This window comes from Esox lucius, chromosome 11 (genome assembly GCF_011004845.1).
Source record: "Esox lucius isolate fEsoLuc1 chromosome 11, fEsoLuc1.pri, whole genome shotgun sequence".
NCBI lineage: Eukaryota > Metazoa > Chordata > Actinopteri > Esociformes > Esocidae > Esox > Esox lucius.
The window spans coordinates 42,879,766-42,902,159 of NC_047579.1; the positions used below are offsets into that span (position 1 = coordinate 42,879,766).

Here is a 22,394-nt window from a genome sequence, read left to right on the forward strand (position 1 = left end):
TTGCATGATGTCTGCATGTTCACTAAAGTTTGAAAAAATTTACCTGGACGCACCTGTTAAAAACTTTCTATAGACAAATTAGTCTAAAGTGAGGTTTTTGCACATCAAGGGTCCTGTTATGTCTGGTGAAAACAAAACACTGCATTCCAAAGCATTGACCCAATTTCAAAGGTCAAGCATGATGGTGGTAGAGGGATGTTTGGGGGATGCTTTGCTGCATAAGGAATTTCAGGTGATCTGCCCATGAGCTTATCTGAGTAACAGGAACAACATTTCCTTGTCAATGACTTGACCTTAACTGATTTCAAATGTACAAAAAAAATATAATGTGAAAATATGTGCAGTCACTACAATACATTTGCTATGCATAAGAGAGTCTGCTCAAAACGAATATATTTATATAGTATTTTATATGTATTCATACATATACAGATTTTATATATATTCATACATATTCATATATATTGAATCTAGATTTAAACCTTTAGACCTGAAACGAGGAGTTCGTGTACATGAATCTACACATGTCACTGAGTTAAAGCAGTTTCTAATGGAAGAATAAGCCAAATCTCTTCCACTGAGATGTGAGAGATAACAACTACAGGATCATTTTTGTTGCAATCTTTACTCACAACCAGTAACTGAATGTAAGAGAACAATCAAGGTTTCCCAGGGGAAATGCTGTCTTCATTCAAAGTAAGAATACGTAGAGAAACTAAGTAAACCCTTCATGTGGAGTACAACGTCTGGATACACCTACTCACTCAAGGGTATTTCTTTATTTTTTACTATCTTCCGCATTGCAGAATAATAGTGAAAGACATCAAAACTATTAAATAACACATGTAATCATGTAGTAACCACCCTTGGCCTCGATGACAGTTTTGAGGACTCTGCATTTCTCTAAATCAGCTTCATGAGGTAGTCTACTGGAATGGATTTCAATTAGGTGTGCATTGTTAAAAGTTCGTTTGTGGAATGTTTTTCTTCATAATATCGCTTGAGTCAACTATGTTGTGACAAGGTAGGGTGGATGATTTTCCTCTATTTTGTCCAGGCCAATAAAGCCTTTTGAATGCAATTTAAATGTGCCTCTCTGGTAACGAGGGTTCCATAAAAAGTTTTTGTTGCTAGGCCTTTTCGGTCATCTCCCGTCCCCCATTGGTACCTCAATGAGTGAATAACATACTATGGACCAATCATCACAGTTTAGACAGTTGATAAAGTAAGATAATTTGATTCGCGGGGGTTGATGATCTCGAGCCAGCGGTCTACTTAGTGTCTCATGCCAGTGACCAGGCCAGACAGGTCTGCCAAGAAGAGCGTAGAGCAACGTTCAAGCTCGCGATCAATAATTCTGTAGTGACCTCCTCCTTGTTGTTTTAGAGTCTGTTTTGTTTCGTTAGTATTTGAGAAAAGTTGTAATTTAAAGCCGTGAGCATTTCATCTGTGGAAATTGACTCCAAAAAGGTTGTTTACAAAGCAACATTAGCGTTTATTAATGGAGGTAAGTTGCTAACAGTACAGTAGCCAACATGGCTATTTAGCTACTGTAGCTGCAGTAGCTAACAGTTAATATAATTTGACAATAGTGTATGTGAGAAATAAAATACCAGCATTAGCTACGTACTTGCAGCAAAATAAAATATGTCTGTGTTATTACAATAACTACGTTATTACAATAACTACGTCATTTAATAAGTTGTTGATAGAACCTATAGTTAGTGGATATAGCCAGGCTTAGGTAGCTAGCTTAGCTACAGTAGACACCTGCTGAACTTCCTCCGTAATATTGATAAGTTTGGTCGTTCACCGACGCTGTTTTTGAACGGGTCATTCTTGGTGAACGTTGGGAACCGAATTGCATCGATGGTAGGATTCGTTCATTTGGCTACTCGACTGACATAATTTTCGTGTTTTAGCTCAAAACAACTATCTAAGGTAGTAAGGATACGATTAAATATACTATTCACACTATGCACATTTTCCGGTAGGATAAAGTCATGTAAATGAGTATCAGGCAAATAGCCTATTTCAGGGTTTATTTCAGGATCTGATACATTTATGGCCTGCTTTTACATTGGATATAAGCTAGCACCTTTCCTTAATTCTTAGATATAAGATAGCACATTTCTTTATTAGAAATTCAACACTACTGTTGTTTGCTCCTTGGGGTTTAAGGCCGGGTGTCTCTGTAAAGCACTTTGTGACAACTGCTGTTGTAAAAAGGGCTTTATAAATACATTTGATTGATTAAATAAATTTGATTGAGAAGTGGAATGTGTTGATTTTTGTTTTCTCTCGATATTCTCCTTATTGTTTGGGTTGAGTGAACTGTGTAGAATTTTAGCAACCAGGAAATTACCAAGGTGTTTCACTTGTCTCTGTCTCGATGTGCTTGAGAAGATCATTCTTCTACATGGCCGAGAAAGGGTGTCTCATTTATTTTTTGCATAACATGAACACGTTATTTCCATTATTACTGTAGATATACAATGGACACCTTTTATTATATATGATATACAATACTATAATGCAAATACTTTAGTTGAACTGAGACACAATTTAAGCTAAGTTAGATATTAACTTAATAATAAGCTAGCTCGCTTAGCGGGTTCTGTGATTTTTAACATATTTGTATAAATAGCTGTTTTTTTTGTCATGTTTAGGTTAATAACGCAGTGAGAAATGGAATCAGTGCAAGTTCAAGAGGTGTAAGAATGGCGTTTGATCGATTCCAAAGTTCGGCCTCATCAGGTTCAGACTCGTTCTTTTCCTTATATAAGCATCAGGTGAGTCATTGAAAACAAGACGACCATATAATGTCCCCTCCCCATGATTGATTTACCGCCCCCTCTGGGCCAGTTGGTCTAACCGCATGCTTTTGCAAGACTCATGTCCCTAAGAATGTGTGGCAAATTTTTGTCAAACAGATAAAAAGATGTTTACATGATAGCACCACTGTGTGATCGATATGAATGTTTTTATATGTATGCAAGTGTTGTATGACCTATTCCATCTTTTGTATGCACGTAAACCTAAAACAATTTCATTTTCGAGGGACTGTAATTGTTTGACTTTTCTAGATTACAATGAACTGCAATGCAGTTTTAGATGAGGAATGCTGCAGATGAAAATATTTTGCATTTCTTGTAGGTTTACATTGTCTTTTGGGTTAAACTATATTAGAATCTTCTGTCATCTTTTTTCACAGGCCTCTGGAACTGGGGACAATGGGAGGACTTCCCTACCTTACACCCCCTTGCCTTATTTCTCACCACAAGAAGAACATCTCATGTCCTTCACGCCCTGGTCTGCACAGGATGATGCATACCAACTCAATGATCGCACCCAAAACAGTATTAAAAGCAGGCAAATAAACAACTTTAAATCCAACATAACATAATTTGATATCCACCAAATCTATATTGTGTTCATACCAGCAGTTTACATTTATAGTCAAAAGAAGTTATTGTGAAAAATATTAAGACACGCAGTGTTGAACAAAGTGTCCCTGGCAAATTAATTTGAATTGCAAAAAAATCACTTGATTTGTTTCTATTTAATGCAGCACAGTGTTTCCTTTTCATATGTTCTGCAATGTTTCTTTCCAATTCTCCAAAGAAATGTCCCAGATGGAAATGATTGTGGAAGTGAAGCTGATCTCTATGGGCTGGTGTCAAATATCTTGGAGGAGGCTGATCAAATGGACCCCCACTTTAATGAAGAGTAAGTTACTCACCAGGAAAGTGTTATTCTTATTTGCTCCTAGTTGTGCAAACCCATCACTTACCAAAAGCTCAGCTTGCTGGCACATAATCTCGCTGGCCACTTTATTAGGTACACCTGCTTATTGACGTCTCTCAAGTTTACAGGATTGTTCTGTGAGTGAAAAACACCATGTTAATGAGCGAGGTCAGTGGAGAATTGCCAGACTCATTCAAACTAACAGAAAGGCCAATAATACTAATATCCTTTACAACAGTGTTGTGCAAAATGAGTCTTGGCTTGGAGGAGATGGAAATATGATACTACGTAGGTTTACTTAATAAAGTGGTCAGTGAGTGTAGATACGACAGAGGAAAGCTGGCTGGTGGTCAACATTAAATCCCCTATACCAGCCATTCAGCTATTTAAAATAAAAAAATTAGCTTTGATGTCTGCAGTAACTAATGGGTTTTCGGTTACATACAGTTAGGTCCGGAAATATTTGGACACTGACACAATTTTCATAATACTGGCTCTGTGAATTTGAAAATGAATCAACTGAGATGCAATTGAAGTGCAGACTTTCAGCTTTAATTCAAGGGGTTGAACAAAAATATTGTATAAAATGTTTAGGAATTGCAACCATTATCATTCACAATCCCCTTATTTGAGGGGCTCAAATGTAATTGGACAAATTAATGTCAATTTTTAATACTTTCTCGAGAATCCTTTGCAGGCATTGAGTGCTTGAAGTCTGGAATTCATGGACATCACCAAATGCTGGGTTTCCTCATTTGTGATGCTTTGCCAGGCCTTTACTTCAGCTTTCTTCAGTTGTTGTATGTTCGTGGGTCTTTCTGCCTTAAGTTTTGTCTTCAGCAAGTGAAATGCATGCTCGATCAGGTTGAGATCAGGTGATTGACTCGGCCATTGCAGAATATTCAACTTCTTTGCCTTAAAAAACTCCTGGGTTGCTTTCGCAGTATATTTTGGGTCATTGTCCATCTGTAAAATGAAGCGCCGTCCAATCAACTTTCCTGAATTTGTCTGAATCTGAGCAGACAATATGTCCTTACACACTTCAGAATTCATCCGGCTGCTTTTGTCTTCTGTCACATCATCAATAAACACTAGTGACCCAGTGCCATTGGAAGCCATGCATGCCCATGCCATCACACTGCATCCACCATGTTTTACAGATGACGTGGTTTACTTTGTTTCATGAGCCATTCCAAGCCTTCTCCACACTTTTTTCTTCCCATAATTCTGATACAGGTTGATCTTAGTTTCATCTGTCCAAAGAATGCTTTTCCAGAACTGAGGTGGATATTTTCTGGTAAAGTCCAATCTGGCCTTTCTATTCGTGAGTTTTGTGAATGGTTTGCACCTTGTACTGAACCCTCAGTATTTGCTCTCATAAAGTCTTCTCTTTATGATAGACTTGGATAATGATATATCTACCTCCTGGAGAGTGTTCTACACTTGGCTGGATGTTGTGGAGGGGTTTTTCTTTACCATGGAAAGGATCCTATGATCATCCACCACTGTTGTCTTCCGTGGATGTCCAGGCATTTTTGTGTTGTAGAGATCACCAGTGCTTTCGTTTTTTTCTCAGACTGTACCAAACTGTTGATTTGGCCACTTCTAATGTTCCTGCTATCTATCTCTCTGATGGATTCTTTTTTCACTTGCATTGAGAGCTGTTGTGTGTACACAGCACCAGCTTCCAAATGCAAATGGCATATCTGGAATAAACTCCAAACCTTTTACCTACTTAATTGATGAAGAAATAACAAAGGAATAGCCCACACCTGTCCATAAAACAGCTTTTGATTCAATTTTCCCATTGCTTTTGGTCCCTTGAAAAACAGGGGGCTACATCTTAAAGAGCTGTAATTCATAAACCCTCCAATTTGGATGTGAGTACCCTCAAATTAAAGCTGAGACTGCCCTTTAAGCCCATATTCATTTTTTGCCTGTAACCTGAATGTATTTTGGTAAACAGACAAAATAACAAAACTTAAGTCAGTGTCCAATTGTTTCCGGACCTAACTGTATTTAATTAGTGGCGTCACAGCACTACTGTGTTTCACTGTTTGTGTACCAGGGTTGAGAACTCCACAGCTACCTTGTAGCACATGGGGCTTTACAATTGGTACCTTTTGTATCTCTCAAGCGGTTGGAACATGGTCAGTAAGGGTGGTCATGTATTTTGACTGATCTAGGCTTCTTCCTTAGTTAAGACATTTTGACTTTTTACTGTATTTTGAAAAAGTATATGCTGCATTTAACTGTTTTCAACTAACTTTCAGGACATCGACCCATCTGAAAACTGTTTGGTCTCCCAAGTCAATGAGGGGCGAGTGCCAACCGTACTTCCAGTCAGAGTCCAAAATGCAGTCCAACGCAGCCTTTCTGCCAAACCATGTCTACCCTGAATCTTCTAGTAAAGGACAAGGGCAGCCAATGAACCGAGATTCTGAAGAGTTTTACCACCACTTCAATGGCTTTGATACCTGTGACCAACAGTTTTTCCACTTATCCTGCAACGGAGACACAGACATTGGATACTCAGAGAACCAAGAGCTGCCCAAGACCCCGGGGCTATCGCCTCCCAGCGTGGGGAACGCCTACATGTCCAAGATGAGACAGAGCAAACACAACTTCAATGAAGCTGAGAGTCTGCTAGGGTTCTGGGGTTCTGGGAACGCCTCCGCAGACCATATGGATGCATTTCTGTCCTCTGTTTGCCCCCAGAGCAAGATGAATAGCCAGCCCTTTGACCACTACTATGTAGAGTACCCTGGCCAGAGCAGTGCCAAGCCCAGAAGTACCACGCAGTACACCATGCAAGATGTCAGCAAGCTGGCCAGCAACATCCAAGCTTTAATGGCTGGGGATAAGGTCACCGAATCTGGTAGGGACTCTGAGAACAGGCAGAGTGTGCAGATGCAGTATGATGACATCATGGCAGAACAGAGGAACTTCTCCAGTTCTAACTTACCAGGGCGAAGCACTCAAGCCATGCAGTTCAAGAAGGAGCTCGGAGGGGAGTATGGAGCCATGCGGAGGGAGGGTGATGGAGGAATGAAGAGCAAACAGCCGCTACAGAGTGACTTTGGTTCCAAAGAATTAACTGGATTTGGTCCACAAAACAATGAGTATTTCCAACCACCAAAAGCACTGTCGGCACCATTTAATTCTCCAAACTCTTATCTAAACAAGATGGCTGCCCAGAAAGGAAGCAACCCCGCTTCAACGGGCCTGATTCTTAACCATCACAACCAGCAGCAGGACAAACTCAAACAATGTCAGCCAAGGGGAAACTGTCTATCCTCTGGCCCATCCAAGATACTCTCACACTCTGTGTCAGAGTTTGTACCTCAGCACTTCCACCAGTACATCCAAGACTACAGTCAGGGGGATGGGCCCGGCCTCCACAGCAACAGAGCTGGACAGTACCAGGTCGGGGTGGGCCTGGGCGGGCTGAGGAGTGGAGGCAGCGAAGATGTCTTTGAGATGCGGCTGGACAGGGGCAGGATGCACATGGCCGGGCCGGCAGCTGGCAGCTGCTGGGACGGAAAGACAAGGCCCCAGACCGGCCTTCGCACGCGAGGAGACGGGGACGAGGAACAGGGGCTCCTGCAGAACCCGTACCTCGACCTACTGAGCAGCATGTACGGCTCTCAGAGGTCCGGTGGAGCGCACGGCATAGTCAACCCAGGGAAGAGCCCGGCCTTTCTGCCATACGCGTACCAGGCCATGAACAACCCCGGGCCAAAAACCTGCCACGTTCCTCTGAACTCAGCCAGCTTCCACTCCAGATCTTCCTTCCCCTATGGCAGCCCCGCCCCCACCGTGGACCTGTGCGGCCTGCTGCCAGAGTGGAAGTTTGGGGCTTTCAGCCCTTACCTGGATGATGCCATGAGCTCCAGCAGGGAGAACCTCAACACCGGGCTGATGGCAGGCCTGAGGTCCGACAGGATGATGAGAAACCGGGGAGGAGCCATGAGCCAGCTCCACTTCTACCTGGAGGAGTGCTACGAGCAGTGGAGAGTCCTGGAGAAGGAGAGGAAGAAGGTGAACAATACAAATGGGTTTTTCATTCAGTAGGAGCATTGATATTCTTATTATTTCTCTGATCATGCTGCAAGTCTATAGTTGGTGAAAATAAATCCCGACCTAGGTTTGACTAGTTGGTAATAAGTGTTGCTTTATTATCTGTTTTAGACAGAGATGGTCCTCACCAAGAGTTATCCTGGAAAGCGGATTTCCGTAGTGACCAGCAGTGCCGTCCCCAGAATCCCACCCAATCCCTCAAGAGTGGACCGTCTCATTGTGGATCAGATTAGAGAACAAGCAAAGGTGAGGATTTTTTGGTGGAATTTCATGCTTTAATTTGATAGAGACAGTGATGAAAGATAAACGGAAGAATTAGCACTCAAAGAGCTGTTAGTCGATATGAACCTATGCTACAGCAGGACCACCCTAGGCCACAGAGAAATATTAAATGTCCACTTTGAAATATGGTAACTGCTGGTTGTGGGATATTATGTACATTGCACAGATCAACACCATAAGAAAAAAGGGTTATTCTGCTTTTGCCACAGGGGAACCCATTATGGTCCCTGGAACCATATAGAACCAAAAGTGGTTCTTTAAATAGTTTCTCTATGCCAAAAGCTGAAGAGCCTTTTTAGGTTCTAGTTTGCACTTTTTTTTGAAGGGCAGTAATGAACACTAGGAAGGAAAGTAATAAACATTCATTTTAATAAATAAAATGACAGTTGTCTTATATTGTTTGTTTTTGGTTATCAAAGAGGGTTAGTCTGACTTGCAACTTATGGTTCTCTTAAGACCTACAAGGTTTTTGTCACCTTGTTCGCAAATAACACATTTATGAGATGGAATGCAATTTAGACCTAGGCCATGTATAGATTTGGCATCTGGCTCAAGGATTCGATCTAGGAACCTATCGGTTACTGATTAGATGCTCTAACCCCCAAGGTCACCATTAGGCAATGCTTAGGCCAACAAGTCACCTTAAAATCAAATTCAATACACCATGTCACACAATGGGCTGCGACGCTGTAATGATCCACGGTCATCCGACATTGTAGAGGACAGAGGAGAAAATGTAGGTCTCAATATGACGTTTAGTGGCATCGGTTGTCACGTTTATTTTTATACAATTAACATTGTCAAATAGTTGAACTGCCACATATGCATGTGTTTAAACATGTAGAATCTGACGGACTCAGGCTGTTTTTATAATTTTATTGATAGATATGGTTGCTGTGACTTGACAGAAGAGTTGATTAAGATACTGTAAACTAGATAAACATCCATCATGTTTCGAAACTATTTTGAATACTGTTGTTGGAGCTGATTCTACTCTTGTGTGCTAGGTGACGAGTCTTCTAGGTAAAATGGAGCGTCTACGTAGCTTCCCCCTTCACGCCAATATTTGCTCGGCGCTGGACAGACACCTCGAGGCTATTTACATTACCCAGGCCAGGCGCAAGGAGGAATTCGTCAACACGTCAAACCGGCAGAGACAGGACGGCACTCATTTCAGAGAGGAAAGAGGTAACTCAACACATGCCTGGATTCCATCCGAAAGCGGGTTAAGGGCACCGCAGCTTTTAACGCCAATGTTTGCGGAGAATATCATTCACTGTAAATTCTTCAGATGCCAACTCAGTCGCAAATGGCCTTTAAAAGCGCCAATGTCAACACCAGCTTACAGATTGAATCCAGGCTAAAAACCAGCCACACATTCTTCTAAACATACTGTCCCCGCAGCATTTGTCACTGCTTATCTTCTAATGTTATTTGAGATTTATTCCGAAAATATGGATGCTATTTTTGATTCAGTGTACTTCTAAATCTTTCAAGGTCTACTTTCAGAGCTTGTCTCTCGCTTTTCCGTATTATGGATGAGCTGTATTTTGTTAGCCCTGATGAAGAAGCTTAAAAACTGAGCAGTTCCCCTTTTTTCTAATCCCCTCTCTTTCTGTGCCCGTCCTCCCGCCAGACATCCTGCTTCTTGCTACAGCCCTGCGGGACCTGTGCCTGACAACCAGGAAGTCCCGCACTGCCCTGTGGTGCGCCCTGCAGATGACCCTGCCCAAATCCACCGCAGACACGCCGGATGAGCACGGCGACACAGAGAGCACCTGTGAGAAGACCAGCCCGGGGCGAACGCTCGTCCGCTTCTGATGCCGCGGAGTCAGCCCGCCGCCCAGGTTGTGACACTCACACGGTCATGCCATGGCCACGGCTAAGGGCGGGGCCATTGAGCGGCCTTAGGCCAGGTTAAAGGTCGACCGCGTAATGAGACTGGACAGAAGGTATTCTGGCATGTAGGCTCAGTTTGAGCAAATTCATTGTTTGCCACGATTATCAGTCTTATATAAAATGTAATCAAAATGTTTGTCTTTTCAGTAAAGCAGCTGGTCTAAAACAATGTAATAATATAACCCAGGGGTTAGTTTGCAGTTATTTTAAATGGCAGTACAAATCTATTATGCTGTTCAATTGAGAATCCCCATAATCCCTCCAGCCCCAGTAATGCCCTGTTAACAAGCTTCTATCAGGAACTTGAGAGCCAAGAGAAGAGCCCTATCAGAGATATTCTATCTGTGTGGTGTGTGAGCACTATCATTATATCCAGTATTCATTAATGTCCGAAACTAAGTTGAGCTAGGATCCTTGTAGTTATTACAAGGATAATACGTTTAATTGCCCCTTAAGTGGCCTCAAGTTTCATAGAATTTCATTGATATTTCCTCTTTTGGGTATGGGATTTTGTAATATGAAATGTGTTACAGCATAATTTATCTTCAAATAACTTCAGTATAATCACATTTTGTGATTAGTGTCATCAAAAGAAATGGGAATCCTGAAAAGGCAAAATATTATTTAAAGACACTATTTATATATTATCCAACATGTCAGTCATTTGAATGTTTCCCGATTATTTATTTGAATGCAACTTGACATTCAGTTCAGTAATAAGCTTCTTAAGAACCAATAATTGTGAATTAGTGATCATTGCATCCTCCTAAGTTGAGTGGAAATGGCAATGGACCAACTTTTGTCATATTGTTTGTCAACATAACAATCAATCGTCATCTTGAAGCCTTGAGCGTTTCCTTAGTTAACTTGAAATGCTACATTGCCGAGCATTGTTATTTTACTTCGGATTTAATGCCCTGAATGTTAATCACACTGCTTTTCAGCTCATTTCAACATCATAAACATAGGTAAGAATGAAGTTTGATTGATGGACACTTGCTATCAATGATGTAAAACAGCCTAGTAAACAGGTGGTAAATCCGTTCTAACCCCTGCATTTTTAATGTTCCTGTTTTGGAAATGTAAGTTTCATGATACGTTTGCTGTTTGTTCATTAATTACAATAAAGTACATAAAGCACCAGAATTTAAAATGCCATGTATTTATTTGACAGTAGAGTATGGTAGAAATGAAGACCATTGCCATTCTGCAAACATTGTACATGATATAATCGAGGTATACAGTGTCAACCGCTGTGGTGTTCGGATGCTCATATGAGAGTGCATAGACAGTTCTTGAAGACTGCAAGACCAAAACTATGACTATGTAATTTAGAAACGAATGAGGGCGAGTATCGAATAACTCAAATCTCCAATGAGAAAGCATTTGTAAAACATTGGCACATAGCGTAGCAGCAGCTCCAAGTTCTAGAGTTCTGTCTTACTTACAAACTACGTAAGGGTGACTAGTACTGTAGATATGTCTTGATACAAAGGGTGAGACTGAGCAGCGTTAGTTCAAAGGCTTTGGATACAAATCACAGTTTCACTGGGGCTAGCATCTTTCATATATCGGAAGAGGACATTTAGCTGATATAACTTTCTGTACCTCGGCCATGAAGTGCTTTCGCTTCTATTAAAACTTATGGACAGATATGTAAGAGGAAGGCAAATTCAAAGAAATTACGCTCCCTAACCCTGGCCTGTTGTAAGTGATGTCAACGAACTAAGCAGACCAGAATTCTAAGACCAGAGTCGATTATCTTTCTAGTATCCAAAATCTTTGTTATGTACCCTGGTATTAACCATCTCATCAACTACAGGATACTTCATTTCTGGGTAAACCAGATGAGTGAAACAAGCCCATTAAAACTTTTTATCCTCACTTCCCCTCCAACATCCCCCTCTAGTCATTGCAGAACATTTGAATGTCATTTAAACACTTCAGAGTTACGGCTTGCGTGCTACATTTTAATTTCTCAGATGGACAGCCACCGTATTAGAAGAGGCATATTGAAGAGGCAGCTACACAAGCATCGATACAAAAACATCCAGCCCCTATAACTTCTATGCAGCCAGGTTATTGACAAGACAAGGCCAGACCTAGTGCTGGCTGGCCCCATAGTGTATTGGCTTTTCCTTTACACCTGGCGCGACACTGAACCCCTGATTTACTTTGAAATCGGTTGAAGAGAATGATCAGCGTTCAGACAGATGCTCTGTGTCCTAGACGAACCGTATCCCAGCCTTAGCCGGAGCTTGCACATGATTCTAATAGAAAACCAAAATTGTAATGGATAAAAAAAAAAAATATCTTGTTCAGCAAAATGTGTCATATTACATTTATAAGGGGGTTGATAATACGAAAATATTCCTGATGATAATGTCCCAAAGTGTCATGTCCTCATCTTTTGCGTTCCCCTTTCTGTGTGCGTTTCTTCTCCTTGTCCTTTCTCTCCTGCTTGGTGAGTTTTTCCTTCTCACGCTGCATCTTGTCCATCTCCTTCTTCTTCTGCGATTCTTCCTTAGCCTGGTCCCTCTGCAGCTTCTTCCTGTTCAGAACTTCCTCCACATTGGTGTTCTTAAAAAGAGCTGATGTGTCCAGTAAAGGAGATTCACAGCAAAAGCAAGGCCCTTATTCCTAAAAGATCTGAATGTGAAAGGGCTGATCTAGAATCAGTATCCCCCAGTTCAGATAAAACATTTTAATTCCAGATTAGCAATCCTATTCTGAAACATTTCATAATTACAGTCCCAGGCCGCTAATATTAATTGATACCGTAAATAAATATATGTATGACTGATATATGCAATGAATGGTAACACAACTATACCCTAATTACTATTGCTATACATATTGTTGGTGAAGACGTTGACTGAGTTTCTGTAGGTGGTCTCTTAAAAATGTAACATAACAACAGTAAGCAAAGCATCCAACGTGATTACACAGTACACAATATGAGGCTAGGAAGGATACATCTGTCCCCAGTGGGTGAACAAGCTGCTGCTACCTGCTCTTCTTCTTCAGCTTCAGTGTTGATGTCAAGAAAATGAAACTATGTTAAATTAAAAAGAGCTACATTGCAATCACATAGACATAATATGGTTTGAAACAGTGCTGTTTATGTATACTTTAAGAGTATGTTTCAGCACACAATTGTTATATAATGAGCCAAGGATATCACTCGTCATCTGTGATGTTGGCGTACTGAGCCAGGACCGCTTCTTTAGCTTCTTTCCTCTTTCTGGACTCCTCAGATACCTCCTTCTGTTTCACCACAATCTGTGCCTGCTTCTCTATGAGACTGGCAATGGCCTGTACCTCAACTAGAGAGACAGACAGAGAAAGAAGATAATGAGTCATAAAAGGATACCACAGGTTTTGTGATGTATGTGTTAGCCTAAAAGTCTAGTCTTTTATGAGGAGCCTTTGACTTTCACTAACACAGTGGTTACCAACTTTAGGACACGACCATTCTGCGCCAGCATCATTTGTTCTGTTTTGTCTCCCTGACCGATACACAGAGTGGATTGCTACTGATAAACAGATTTGGACTCCTAGTTATGGACGTTAGCCCGTACAAACTAAGGACATTTTGGAACAGTGGCAGTTCCAAACAATCTTAAAAGGTTTTCTGAGGCATTTGAAAAGCCTTTGTACACCTTTATGTCATTCTTCCACTGAACAGGAATAGCTATTAATACATTTTCATACCATCCTCCTTATTTTTGGTTGCAGACCGGGCACAGGTCTCTTTCCACTGTCTGATGATCTCTTTGCAGACATGTTCAAGTTTCTCATCCTCCTGTGCATATGGAACAGTGGAGAATAAAAACAGAATTAGAAATACTTCCGAGTGGGCGCTGCGGATGACTAGCGTTAGAGAAGCTTTAGTGAATGTTCTTTCGGGGGTGGCCAACTGCTTGATTAGAGCGTTACTGAGTTTGGAGGCTTTACATTTAAACAAATAAAATAAACTCTGATCAGGCCCCATGGTATGTAGCTGAGTCTGTATAACGTCAATCAACACTAGTTGGCTAATAATAGGCATGTACTGTACACCAGTTGTAAATCGTCACACCACCATCTCCAAATACGGCTAATGGTCGATGGGTTCATATAGCTAACGTAGTTATTGCCAGCTAACTAACATCTATTGAACTTATCAATAAGGATTCGTTGAACCGTTATTTTAAGTAAATTCGGTGTTGAAATCCCTAGTTATGAGACTTTATTAGTCTATTTCGAATACAGTAATACAGCTAAACTCGCTGTGGCCAGCTGTAGACGACCCTAAGCATGGCATGCCTACTCTTGAGTATACCTACCAAAAACGCTGATAGAATTCCTTGCAATGCGTCCTCCTTTTCTTCGTCACTCTCCTCCTCCTGAAGTACTCCTAAGATATAAGCTCCATACACCTCCTGGTCCACTTCTAATTTGTCTAGCCGATGATTCAACCACTTCTCAAACTCCCCGGCATCTGCCATGGACGCCGCCATCTTGGCCGTTCGGGTATTCCACACCCTAAGACCGTCCTCAAGGATTGCCTGTTAGAGAAAAACAGAATAAAAGTAAATGCTGCCTATTGTATTGTGACTGCACGTACATTATTCATGTACATTAATGCAATAAAAAGACTGAAAATGCCTGAACAACGTAATCCAATGTAATTAATATTTCACTGACGATAAATTGTCATAGAACTTCTTGTTGGAAATGTAACCCTCGAATCATTGACCAGATTCATTTGAATTGCAGAGATAGGTCGTGTCGTTAACTACCATATCCTACTAAAAGTGTAATGTTATTTGCTATGAGATTCAAGAGCCACCTCACCTGCAAGAGACCTTATGTGACATGGACAAAGACGTGATGCTCTACGAGACCACTGGGTGGGAGTATAACACAGGTGTTCATATTTTAGCCCTTGACATCGAAGTCGGATCTTTTAGTCATATATTTTATCCATTCAGTTGACATCTAATCGGGATTTTTAAACTGGTATAATTGACCCCTTCTGTTGACCTGAGTCTGAGTTTTTATATTTTCACCATACCTAAACATCATTTGGATGTGTTGACTGCACGATATTTCTGAGATACTACTCCTCCCAGAGGTTTGAATGCATCAAGGTGGGTCTTCGAATGGTCTCACCATTCATCACGCATCCTAAGAGCTCAGTGTTTAGGGTATCAGTTGCACTCCTCTCTCCCAGTCCTTCCCCCTGCTTTTGTGTAATGGCTTCACAAGTGGCTGGTCTCACGGTAATGAAGTGTGAAGCTCCTCTGCGTGCCATGGGGAAGCTACCACGTCTAGAACGACACTCTATTTTGATGCTTTGCCTCCATCTCCTGATGGCTGGATAGCCTGGTTCTCAATAGATATACATGATACATAGCTGAGCCCTAGATTAATTTACTAGATTCTGACCTGACTCAATTCCAGTGTTATTTGCCATATGCTTCATTAAAAACAGGTGTAGACTAACCCTGACATGCTTATGCACAGGCCCTCCCAAAATGAGTAGTTTTTTTTTGTTGATTTAAGTAAAATAAGTAGTAATTGAAAAATACAATACAGGGGAGAGCAAAGTTTATATTTAACCTAAAAGGTCTCAGTGTACTCCACACACAAACCCCACTCTCTTCCCACTGACAAAACATGACTGTGTCATGGTCTGGCTTGAAGATGTCGCGTGGGTCAACTATGTGAGGTTTTGGCAACTGTTGTGCTCTGTAGTTGATTCAAGCTGTGGTGTTTTGTGTGCTTGTGTGTGTCTGAAGACAAGGTGACGATAGATTGAGATGTTTTCAAACAACGTGTGTATGTTAGTGAGAGACAGACAGACATGACAACGGACTGGCACGGTCTCATCTCAGCCGGAGAGGCCCAGGGTCGGCCCATAACGCCCCTCTCCAAAGAACCACGTTGCTTTAGGATGACTGTCCTATTTTTACGGAGGGGCCGTGGATTGATGCGAAGTGACAAGGGCCGCGAGGACGTTCAGTGTGTGTGGGCATCCACATGCTCGGCTCCACAGGCAACACTCCCTCCATACACACACACACACACACACACCCACCCACACACACACCGAGGCAAAAATGCACACACCCACCCACCCACATGCACACACACAGAGGCAAGCACACGCATGTACAGACACATGCACAGGCGCACATGCACAGAGGAATGTGTACACACATGCATAAACACACACGCACATACACGACGGCAAGCACACACACGGGGAACTGCACTTCTGTCTTCATCTCCCTCTGCCACCAACCTGAAAAAGCCCCAGGGTCTCGATCTGCTATGTCTTCCCTGTCAACATGTTCTCTGCCCCGGGGTATTCATGTGACAGCACTTTCCAGCCCCTACTGAAAGCAACAGCCAATTGATGACATTAGCGAACAACAAACCAATGGACTGTGTGACTCTTCTCCTCCGTATACAGGCCTGTGGCTTGAGTTGGAGATTATATGCATGACTCATGTTTGAGAGGATGTTAAAACATTTCTTTGATGTGGTTTGGAGAAGCTTTAGAGGAACAGTGCCGTCTGACTGCAGAACAGGTGTGCCATAGTGCAGGGTTGATTGGACACGCCACGGAAAGGCAGTGAGGAATCCTCTCTTTTTTTAAGGAGAGTGGACGCTCAGTGTCCACACTTATCATTTGATTACTTCTTCAATACTTTTTTGGACAGAATCATACAAAGACTGGTGAAGAGGAAAAATTGGGGTAAAGGGCAGAGACGGGGACTCAGACATGGTCCCTGGCGGCGAGCGCCTTATATATGCATGGAGCTGAGACTGTTACAGCTGGACCAGAGCTCAGCACTACAGTGCTCAATTCTGAGTCACTTCTGTCTGGTCACTCTCTGGTCAGTGGCTCTTTGGTATGTCAACTGTATGTTTAGCAACATCAGAGCTTCCATTAGGAAAACTTGCCGGCAGACAATGTGAACAGCAGCATTTTGTTTCCCTGGACATTTGAGAAATGTACCAGACGAGTGCTTCGTATTCACGGTGCGCACTTCGTTTCGATTGCAAAGGATTGTTTGGCATATCAGCGGAGCATGTCCGCTTTAGCCCGATAATCGTGGCCTGCTCAAAGTGAGCTAATGCTGTTGGGAAATCGAAACTCCTTGAGGCGTTCTTTATTCGGTTTTGGAGAGAGAATCCGCTCTCCTCTGGCACATTGTAAATCGGGATAAGTCAGTTTTGCCAGAGTACACTCCACTAAAGACTTTGCAAGCAGATTGGAAGTTTTAAAAACTGGATTTTTTTCCTTCTTCCTGACAATTTGGCCATCAGCCAATCATTTTACCAGCTTGTCATTTTTTATTGGCCCAAACGGAAGTTCAAAGGACCCTATAGCTTTAGGACAATATGGAATGATGAGGGAGGTTGTCAATGCATTCCTCCCCTACCTCCCCTGGGGGGAAACTTCTCTCTCTATGTCTGTGGTGTCCTCCCACTTGCTCTTTGGTCTGATTTATGACAATCAAAACCCAACCTCATGAGTGAGAGTGGCCGAGAGAGAATTCATGAATATGCAGTGCTAACTCCTTGCCGTCCGGAGAGGCCGCTCTTAGAGTTCTGAGGTTTCTGTCCTCCAAATCATTGGGAAGCACAAACACCAGTTGACAGCGTTTTCTCTCCCTCCCTTCTGGTGTAAGCGTGGCACCCCAAGTGGCGGCCAGAGGTTTTCAAAATGCGAAAGGCAATCTTTCCAGGTTGGTGAACTTCCGTGACCTCCCAGAATATGGGGAAACTTTTTGCGGTGGCTTTGGCAGCCGGCCTCGCCCGGCCGTGCCAAGTCAACTTCAGCCTACCACTCCCCCATCAGGGGGCTTAGAGGAAGGGGGCTGAGTGGACATGTCTAGACCTGGACGGAAGAGCAGAAGAAGGCAAATATTTAGCTCTGCCACTTTAGCAAGGTGTCCAGGCACAAGCAGCGCTCTCGGTACAGAGGCGTCAGGCCATGTCCCGTCTCTACCCTGGGTGTTTTTCACTCTGTATTCAGGGTCACGGATCTCATTTCTGGGATACATTTTCAAGCAGCCCACAGATAGAGAATTAAATTGAAGACCTGGCTTGGTGTGGGGCAGAGGTTGGGTGGATAGGGGAGGCTAAAAGTGAGGGAAGGAAAGGGTAAGGAAAAAACAGTGCTAATATGATACTTAGGAGGTTTTGGTAAAGTGATTTGTGAAAATGTCAGTTTGGATCTTGTGTTGTCAATATGAAGGCTGACCATTCACCAAAAACCTATCTGGGCGTTATGTTATGCGTCAGCAACGCTTGGGCAGAGGAATGTGGGCGGAGGTGGCAAACAAAGATGGATTCATCATGTTTATATATGAAGATGAACGACTGAAGCCGTTTCCCAGTGTAAAAATATGAAAAGTTCCTGTCTGGTTTTCTCCCTCCCTGCTGTGGGCATGCTGACACGAGTGAGCCCACAATTCCTCCATAGCATGCTCATATGAGACCGTGAGCTTGACATAGGGAGCTTTTTGTCCCTTCTCGCTAAAAACATGTATGTCATCGCATATTTAAAGAAATGTATTAGAATAAATTATTGAATTATATCATTATAGAATAATTTAAACGTGTCATATAGCTGATGGTTTCCTTGGGAGACTTTGAAGTATCTTTGAATTTGAACTATATAATAACTAGGGTACAGTTTGACGGTTTGTGAGTCACAGTAACGTTACGGTTTTGGCATGACGTCATCATGTTAGAAGTGTTTCCCCTCGAAGTAGCTGACAGTGACAAAGCAAACTGTCTGCATTCCCTCGTCATCGTATTGAACACTGAATCCAACATTTTCCCACACAGTGGATTTGAAAGATGGCGGTGCCTCTTCAAATTTGATTCTCTCTGTCTCGTTAGCACTTGCCATTGGCACGTTGGAGAAAATATTAGTTTTTAGTTTCCCCTCCCCTTCATGGGGCCAGTCTTTATTAATTAATTTACCTTCATAAAAAACATTGAAAAGGTTTGAAGTACTGTTAGCATTATGAAGAGGTGATGCAAAAAAGTATGTGTGATTTGTGAACCTGGTCACACGCAGTGAAAAAAACACATTTTCAGTCAGTGTTAGATGTCAGCGAGACGGTTAGCTGCTTTTCTCCCAACATCGTTGTTCATGAGGTAGATAGCTAGCTAGTACCAAGCTAGGTAGTTTAGCTAACAACATACTGGACAATGGCTGTTCAATTTCCTGCCTGGCATTTCTCCGTTTTATTTGGTCGTATCATAGATGACAGTCCTGTAAAGTACAGCCAGTAACGTTATTGTTAGCAGTAGACTTACTGGTCCAACAACAGTGGGTACTTCAGTCGAGTTGGTTTCCTCATGCATTTTTTTGCGGGGTGGTGTTTGTTGTGAAATTGGTTTTAAATTGAATTCATAGCGGCACTAAAAAAGTCTTAAATTAGGGTGACCACATTTTCAAACCCCCAAACATGTATGCGCTTATGCATGCATGTTGGTCATCGTGTGTGTTTGTGGTTGGTGGAGCAGGGGAGCTGGCCCACTTTGTTACTGTTTTCACTGTTGTGTGCTTTAATTCGAATTGTTGCTTTGCTAAGTTGCTTTGTTTGTTTGGCTCCGACTCGCATGTGAAAACATTACAGTATTCTTATTTTGGTGAAAACCGGGACGATTTGGTAATGAATGTCGAAAAACCGGGACATTTGAGTGTTTTACAGATATTTGTCGGGACCCAAAACACCTAGCTAGAAACCGGGACAATCCTGGGCAAACCGGGACAATCCTGGGCAAACCGGGACAATCCTGGGCAAACCGGGACAATCCTGGGCAAACAGGGATGTCTGGTCACCCTATCTTAAATTTTACTTGCTGAAACCTGCAGGTACCGTGTGGGGCACCTTTAGGGAGGTTTCCTACTGAGATGTCATTGCAAATCCTCTATTGGTTGTTTAAGGGGGGAGGGGTTGCAGTCACTGCGATTGCCACATTTTGAGACATTCCTTTGGAGTAATGTTTGTCAGCCTCAGGAGCCCCCTAATGGCCTGGGCCCCCAAGCAGTTGGCTGCCTTACCTGTTCACAAGCTACGCGTCTGGTTCTGTGAATCTACTGTGAATCTACAACGTGCACGTAGTCTGTAGCGCAATAAGCATGTTTTGGAAATTCTAGGAAAATTACCTGCATATTGGAACTCCGTGGTTCATGTGTGCCTATTGAAACGTAGGGGGCGTACCGAACGGTGTGATCACATACCGTGTACCGTTGCATTCCTAATAATAACTGCATGTATTTCATAATTTCATGTAAAAACATTACCACTACTTCAGAGGGCATTGCTGACACAAACTTAAGGAAAAGCAACAGGCACAGATGAGACAAATTATACTTTTTTTATTTTTTACCTTACATGGGCTAGCTAACAGGCATAAAGTCACGACTGGGATGAGTTTGCCAGGGATTTAGTTAGACATGATGAAATTGGTGTGTTAACTTTGGCACGCTACTAAGCTTGCCAATACCACTCGTTATTGAAATGACGTCAAAAGAAAAGACACTGTTATCTACAGGCAGGGGTAACTAAAATCTATTGTGAATTACACAGACAACTATCCATAATCAACACCATTATGCATGCATATGTCAATGACATAGTTATACAGCAGCCCATTTGGAAGCAACTGTCATAAAGCATGTCAATACAACACAGGCTACTCTGGTAATTTAAACTGTGTAATCTGAGAGGACAGTAACCGTAACTCATTTAAACTGTCTTATCTGAAAGGACAGTAACCGTAACTAATTTAAACTGTCTTATCTGAGAGGACAGTAACCGTAACATGTCCCTACAACATTCAGATGGTGGAAAATATTCCCGGTTACCTTGCCTCTGCCATCAAAATAAACATAGCTTTCTTCAAATGTTTTTAAGTGATTTTTGGCTGCGATGAACTCGACATCTTAGGCCTAGCGATTTTCACGGGACGGCAAGTTTTGTGCCACAAGACAAACTTTACATCGCCACACCAGTGAATGTGCTAAAAGACAATGTTACATTCTGCAGACAACACACACACTCAGACACTCAGCTAATTATAAAGGTGCTTGTCTTTGCACAGTTGATTGCTAAATGTGTTGTGCTTACGTGGTATTTGCTTGCTTCATGAAAAAAAGACAGCAGCTTACAGATCAGACAGACCGACAGAAAGACAGACAGGGTCATGGTGACATCTCACAGTCACTGCATTTGTTTACATGCACACTCAAATATTTGCCTAGATGTATTAAACAATGCACATCACAGCTTGCTGTCGCCACGGTTCCCGCATCTACTTGAAGGTCTTGAGACTTTCATAATCTGAATATGTTTCCTCATTGACAGCAACATAGATTAAATGATGCCTCCGCAACCAAGTCAGACGTAAGAATTAATCTGACCTTGACTTTGCAACACAGCAGATGTGTGCTAAGTCGGTTTTCAAATCTTCATTCCTAACATGCAGTCTCAATCCAGAGCTATATCGGGACCATCACCGTTTGACCTCTACCAAGCAGACAGGAGGTGGAGTATAAAGAGGATCAGAAAGGGTGGACGTACAGTAGCTGCTGTCTTCGGTTCCACCGAGGGACTGGTGAATGTTTGTGCACGTTTCAGTTCTAGCGTAAAGCTCTTATGTAACCACACTAGTCATCTTTATTAATGAGGTCAGGTCCTCTGAGGAAACCTGAAATCATATCAGACATTACGATAACACGGTCTTTGTGTCAAGGGTTGAGCATGGCAACAAACGTATCAACATTTCAATGTGTTTTCTATTAAGCAGTTACAGTACATGTGCTGTATAATTTAGTAAGTAGTTTGTTCCAGGATAATTCGGCCCGAGTAGCATGTTTTGTTGTAAAAGACGCAAAATAATAGCATGTTTAGCTTCAACCACTCACATAAAACAACAATGACAGATAGGTCTACTGTATACAAACAAACACAATTTTCATGACAAAGAAGATCCTTGGGACATTTAAGTTTATCAAGGCACAGCCTCGTCCTTGAATATGACGAACAGCACCTGACTGGTGAGACAGAACAGAGCTACTCATCGTGCTCAGAGGTCAAACAGCGTGCGTCTGGTTGGTCTCTGTTGCGTTTGCTCCGCCAGTGGCCGTCACTCACACACACACAGACAGAGCAGCGCGGTCTCACACCACCTGTGTTCTCCGAAATGTTTTATCTTGGCTGATGCATCTTGACGGCCTTTGCTACCTCGTCTGACCTCTGCATTGAAACCAATGAGAGGATGGTTTGCTCTCTGGTGGGTGGAGGTTAATCTTTTTCTCTCTGAATTTTAATGGTGGAGCATATAATGAAGACCATTACATTCAT

General features: G+C 42.2%; 2 protein-coding genes across 3 annotated transcripts; one reads left to right on the plus strand and one right to left on the minus strand.

Annotated features, from left to right (window-relative positions):
* Positions 1–1,329: 1,329 nt before the first annotated feature.
* moto (minamoto) lies at positions 1,330–11,154 on the plus strand. The gene is made up of 8 exons (XM_020050587.2): positions 1,330–1,507; positions 2,670–2,792; positions 3,215–3,372; positions 3,625–3,729; positions 6,021–7,788; positions 7,939–8,073; positions 9,117–9,297; positions 9,746–11,154. The coding sequence occupies exons 1-8, from the start codon at positions 1,502–1,504 to the stop codon at positions 9,928–9,930; spliced, it is 2,661 nt and encodes an 886-aa protein (XP_019906146.2). The 5' UTR covers positions 1,330–1,501; the 3' UTR covers positions 9,931–11,154.
* ccdc43 (coiled-coil domain containing 43) lies at positions 11,155–14,911 on the minus strand. 2 transcript variants are annotated; one of them, XM_010874839.4, is made up of 6 exons: positions 14,848–14,911; positions 14,337–14,558; positions 13,723–13,813; positions 13,190–13,334; positions 12,985–13,040; positions 11,155–12,599 (listed from the first exon to the last, which is right to left on the minus strand). In XM_010874839.4, exons 2-6 carry the CDS (start codon positions 14,508–14,510, stop codon positions 12,412–12,414), a joined length of 654 nt encoding a protein of 217 aa, XP_010873141.1. In that variant the 5' UTR covers positions 14,511–14,558; positions 14,848–14,911; the 3' UTR covers positions 11,155–12,411. The 2 variants fall into 2 exon arrangements, with proteins under 2 accessions (XP_010873141.1, XP_010873142.1); XM_010874840.4 differs by lacking the exon at positions 14,848–14,911 and adding an exon at positions 14,698–14,779.
* Between the last annotated feature and the right edge of the window lie 7,483 nt (positions 14,912–22,394).

Bases quoted from the DNA above. Each gene is read 5' to 3' on its own strand.
- moto (XM_020050587.2), top strand. The intron at 3,373-3,624 runs GCAAATAAACAA...AATTCTCCAAAG, and splicing joins CAAAACAGTATTAAAAGCAG to AAATGTCCCAGATGGAAATG. The intron at 3,730-6,020 runs GTAAGTTACTCA...ACTAACTTTCAG, and splicing joins GACCCCCACTTTAATGAAGA to GACATCGACCCATCTGAAAA.
- ccdc43 (XM_010874839.4), bottom strand. From the start codon at position 14,510: ATGGCGGCGTCCATGGCAGATGCCGGGGAGTTTGAGAAGTGGTTGAAT. The intron at 13,335-13,722 runs GTATGAAAATGT...CTGTCTCTCTAG, and splicing joins AACCAAAAATAAGGAGGATG to TTGAGGTACAGGCCATTGCC. The intron at 13,041-13,189 runs ATATCCTTGGCT...TGACATCAACAC, and splicing joins AACATCACAGATGACGAGTG to TGAAGCTGAAGAAGAAGAGC.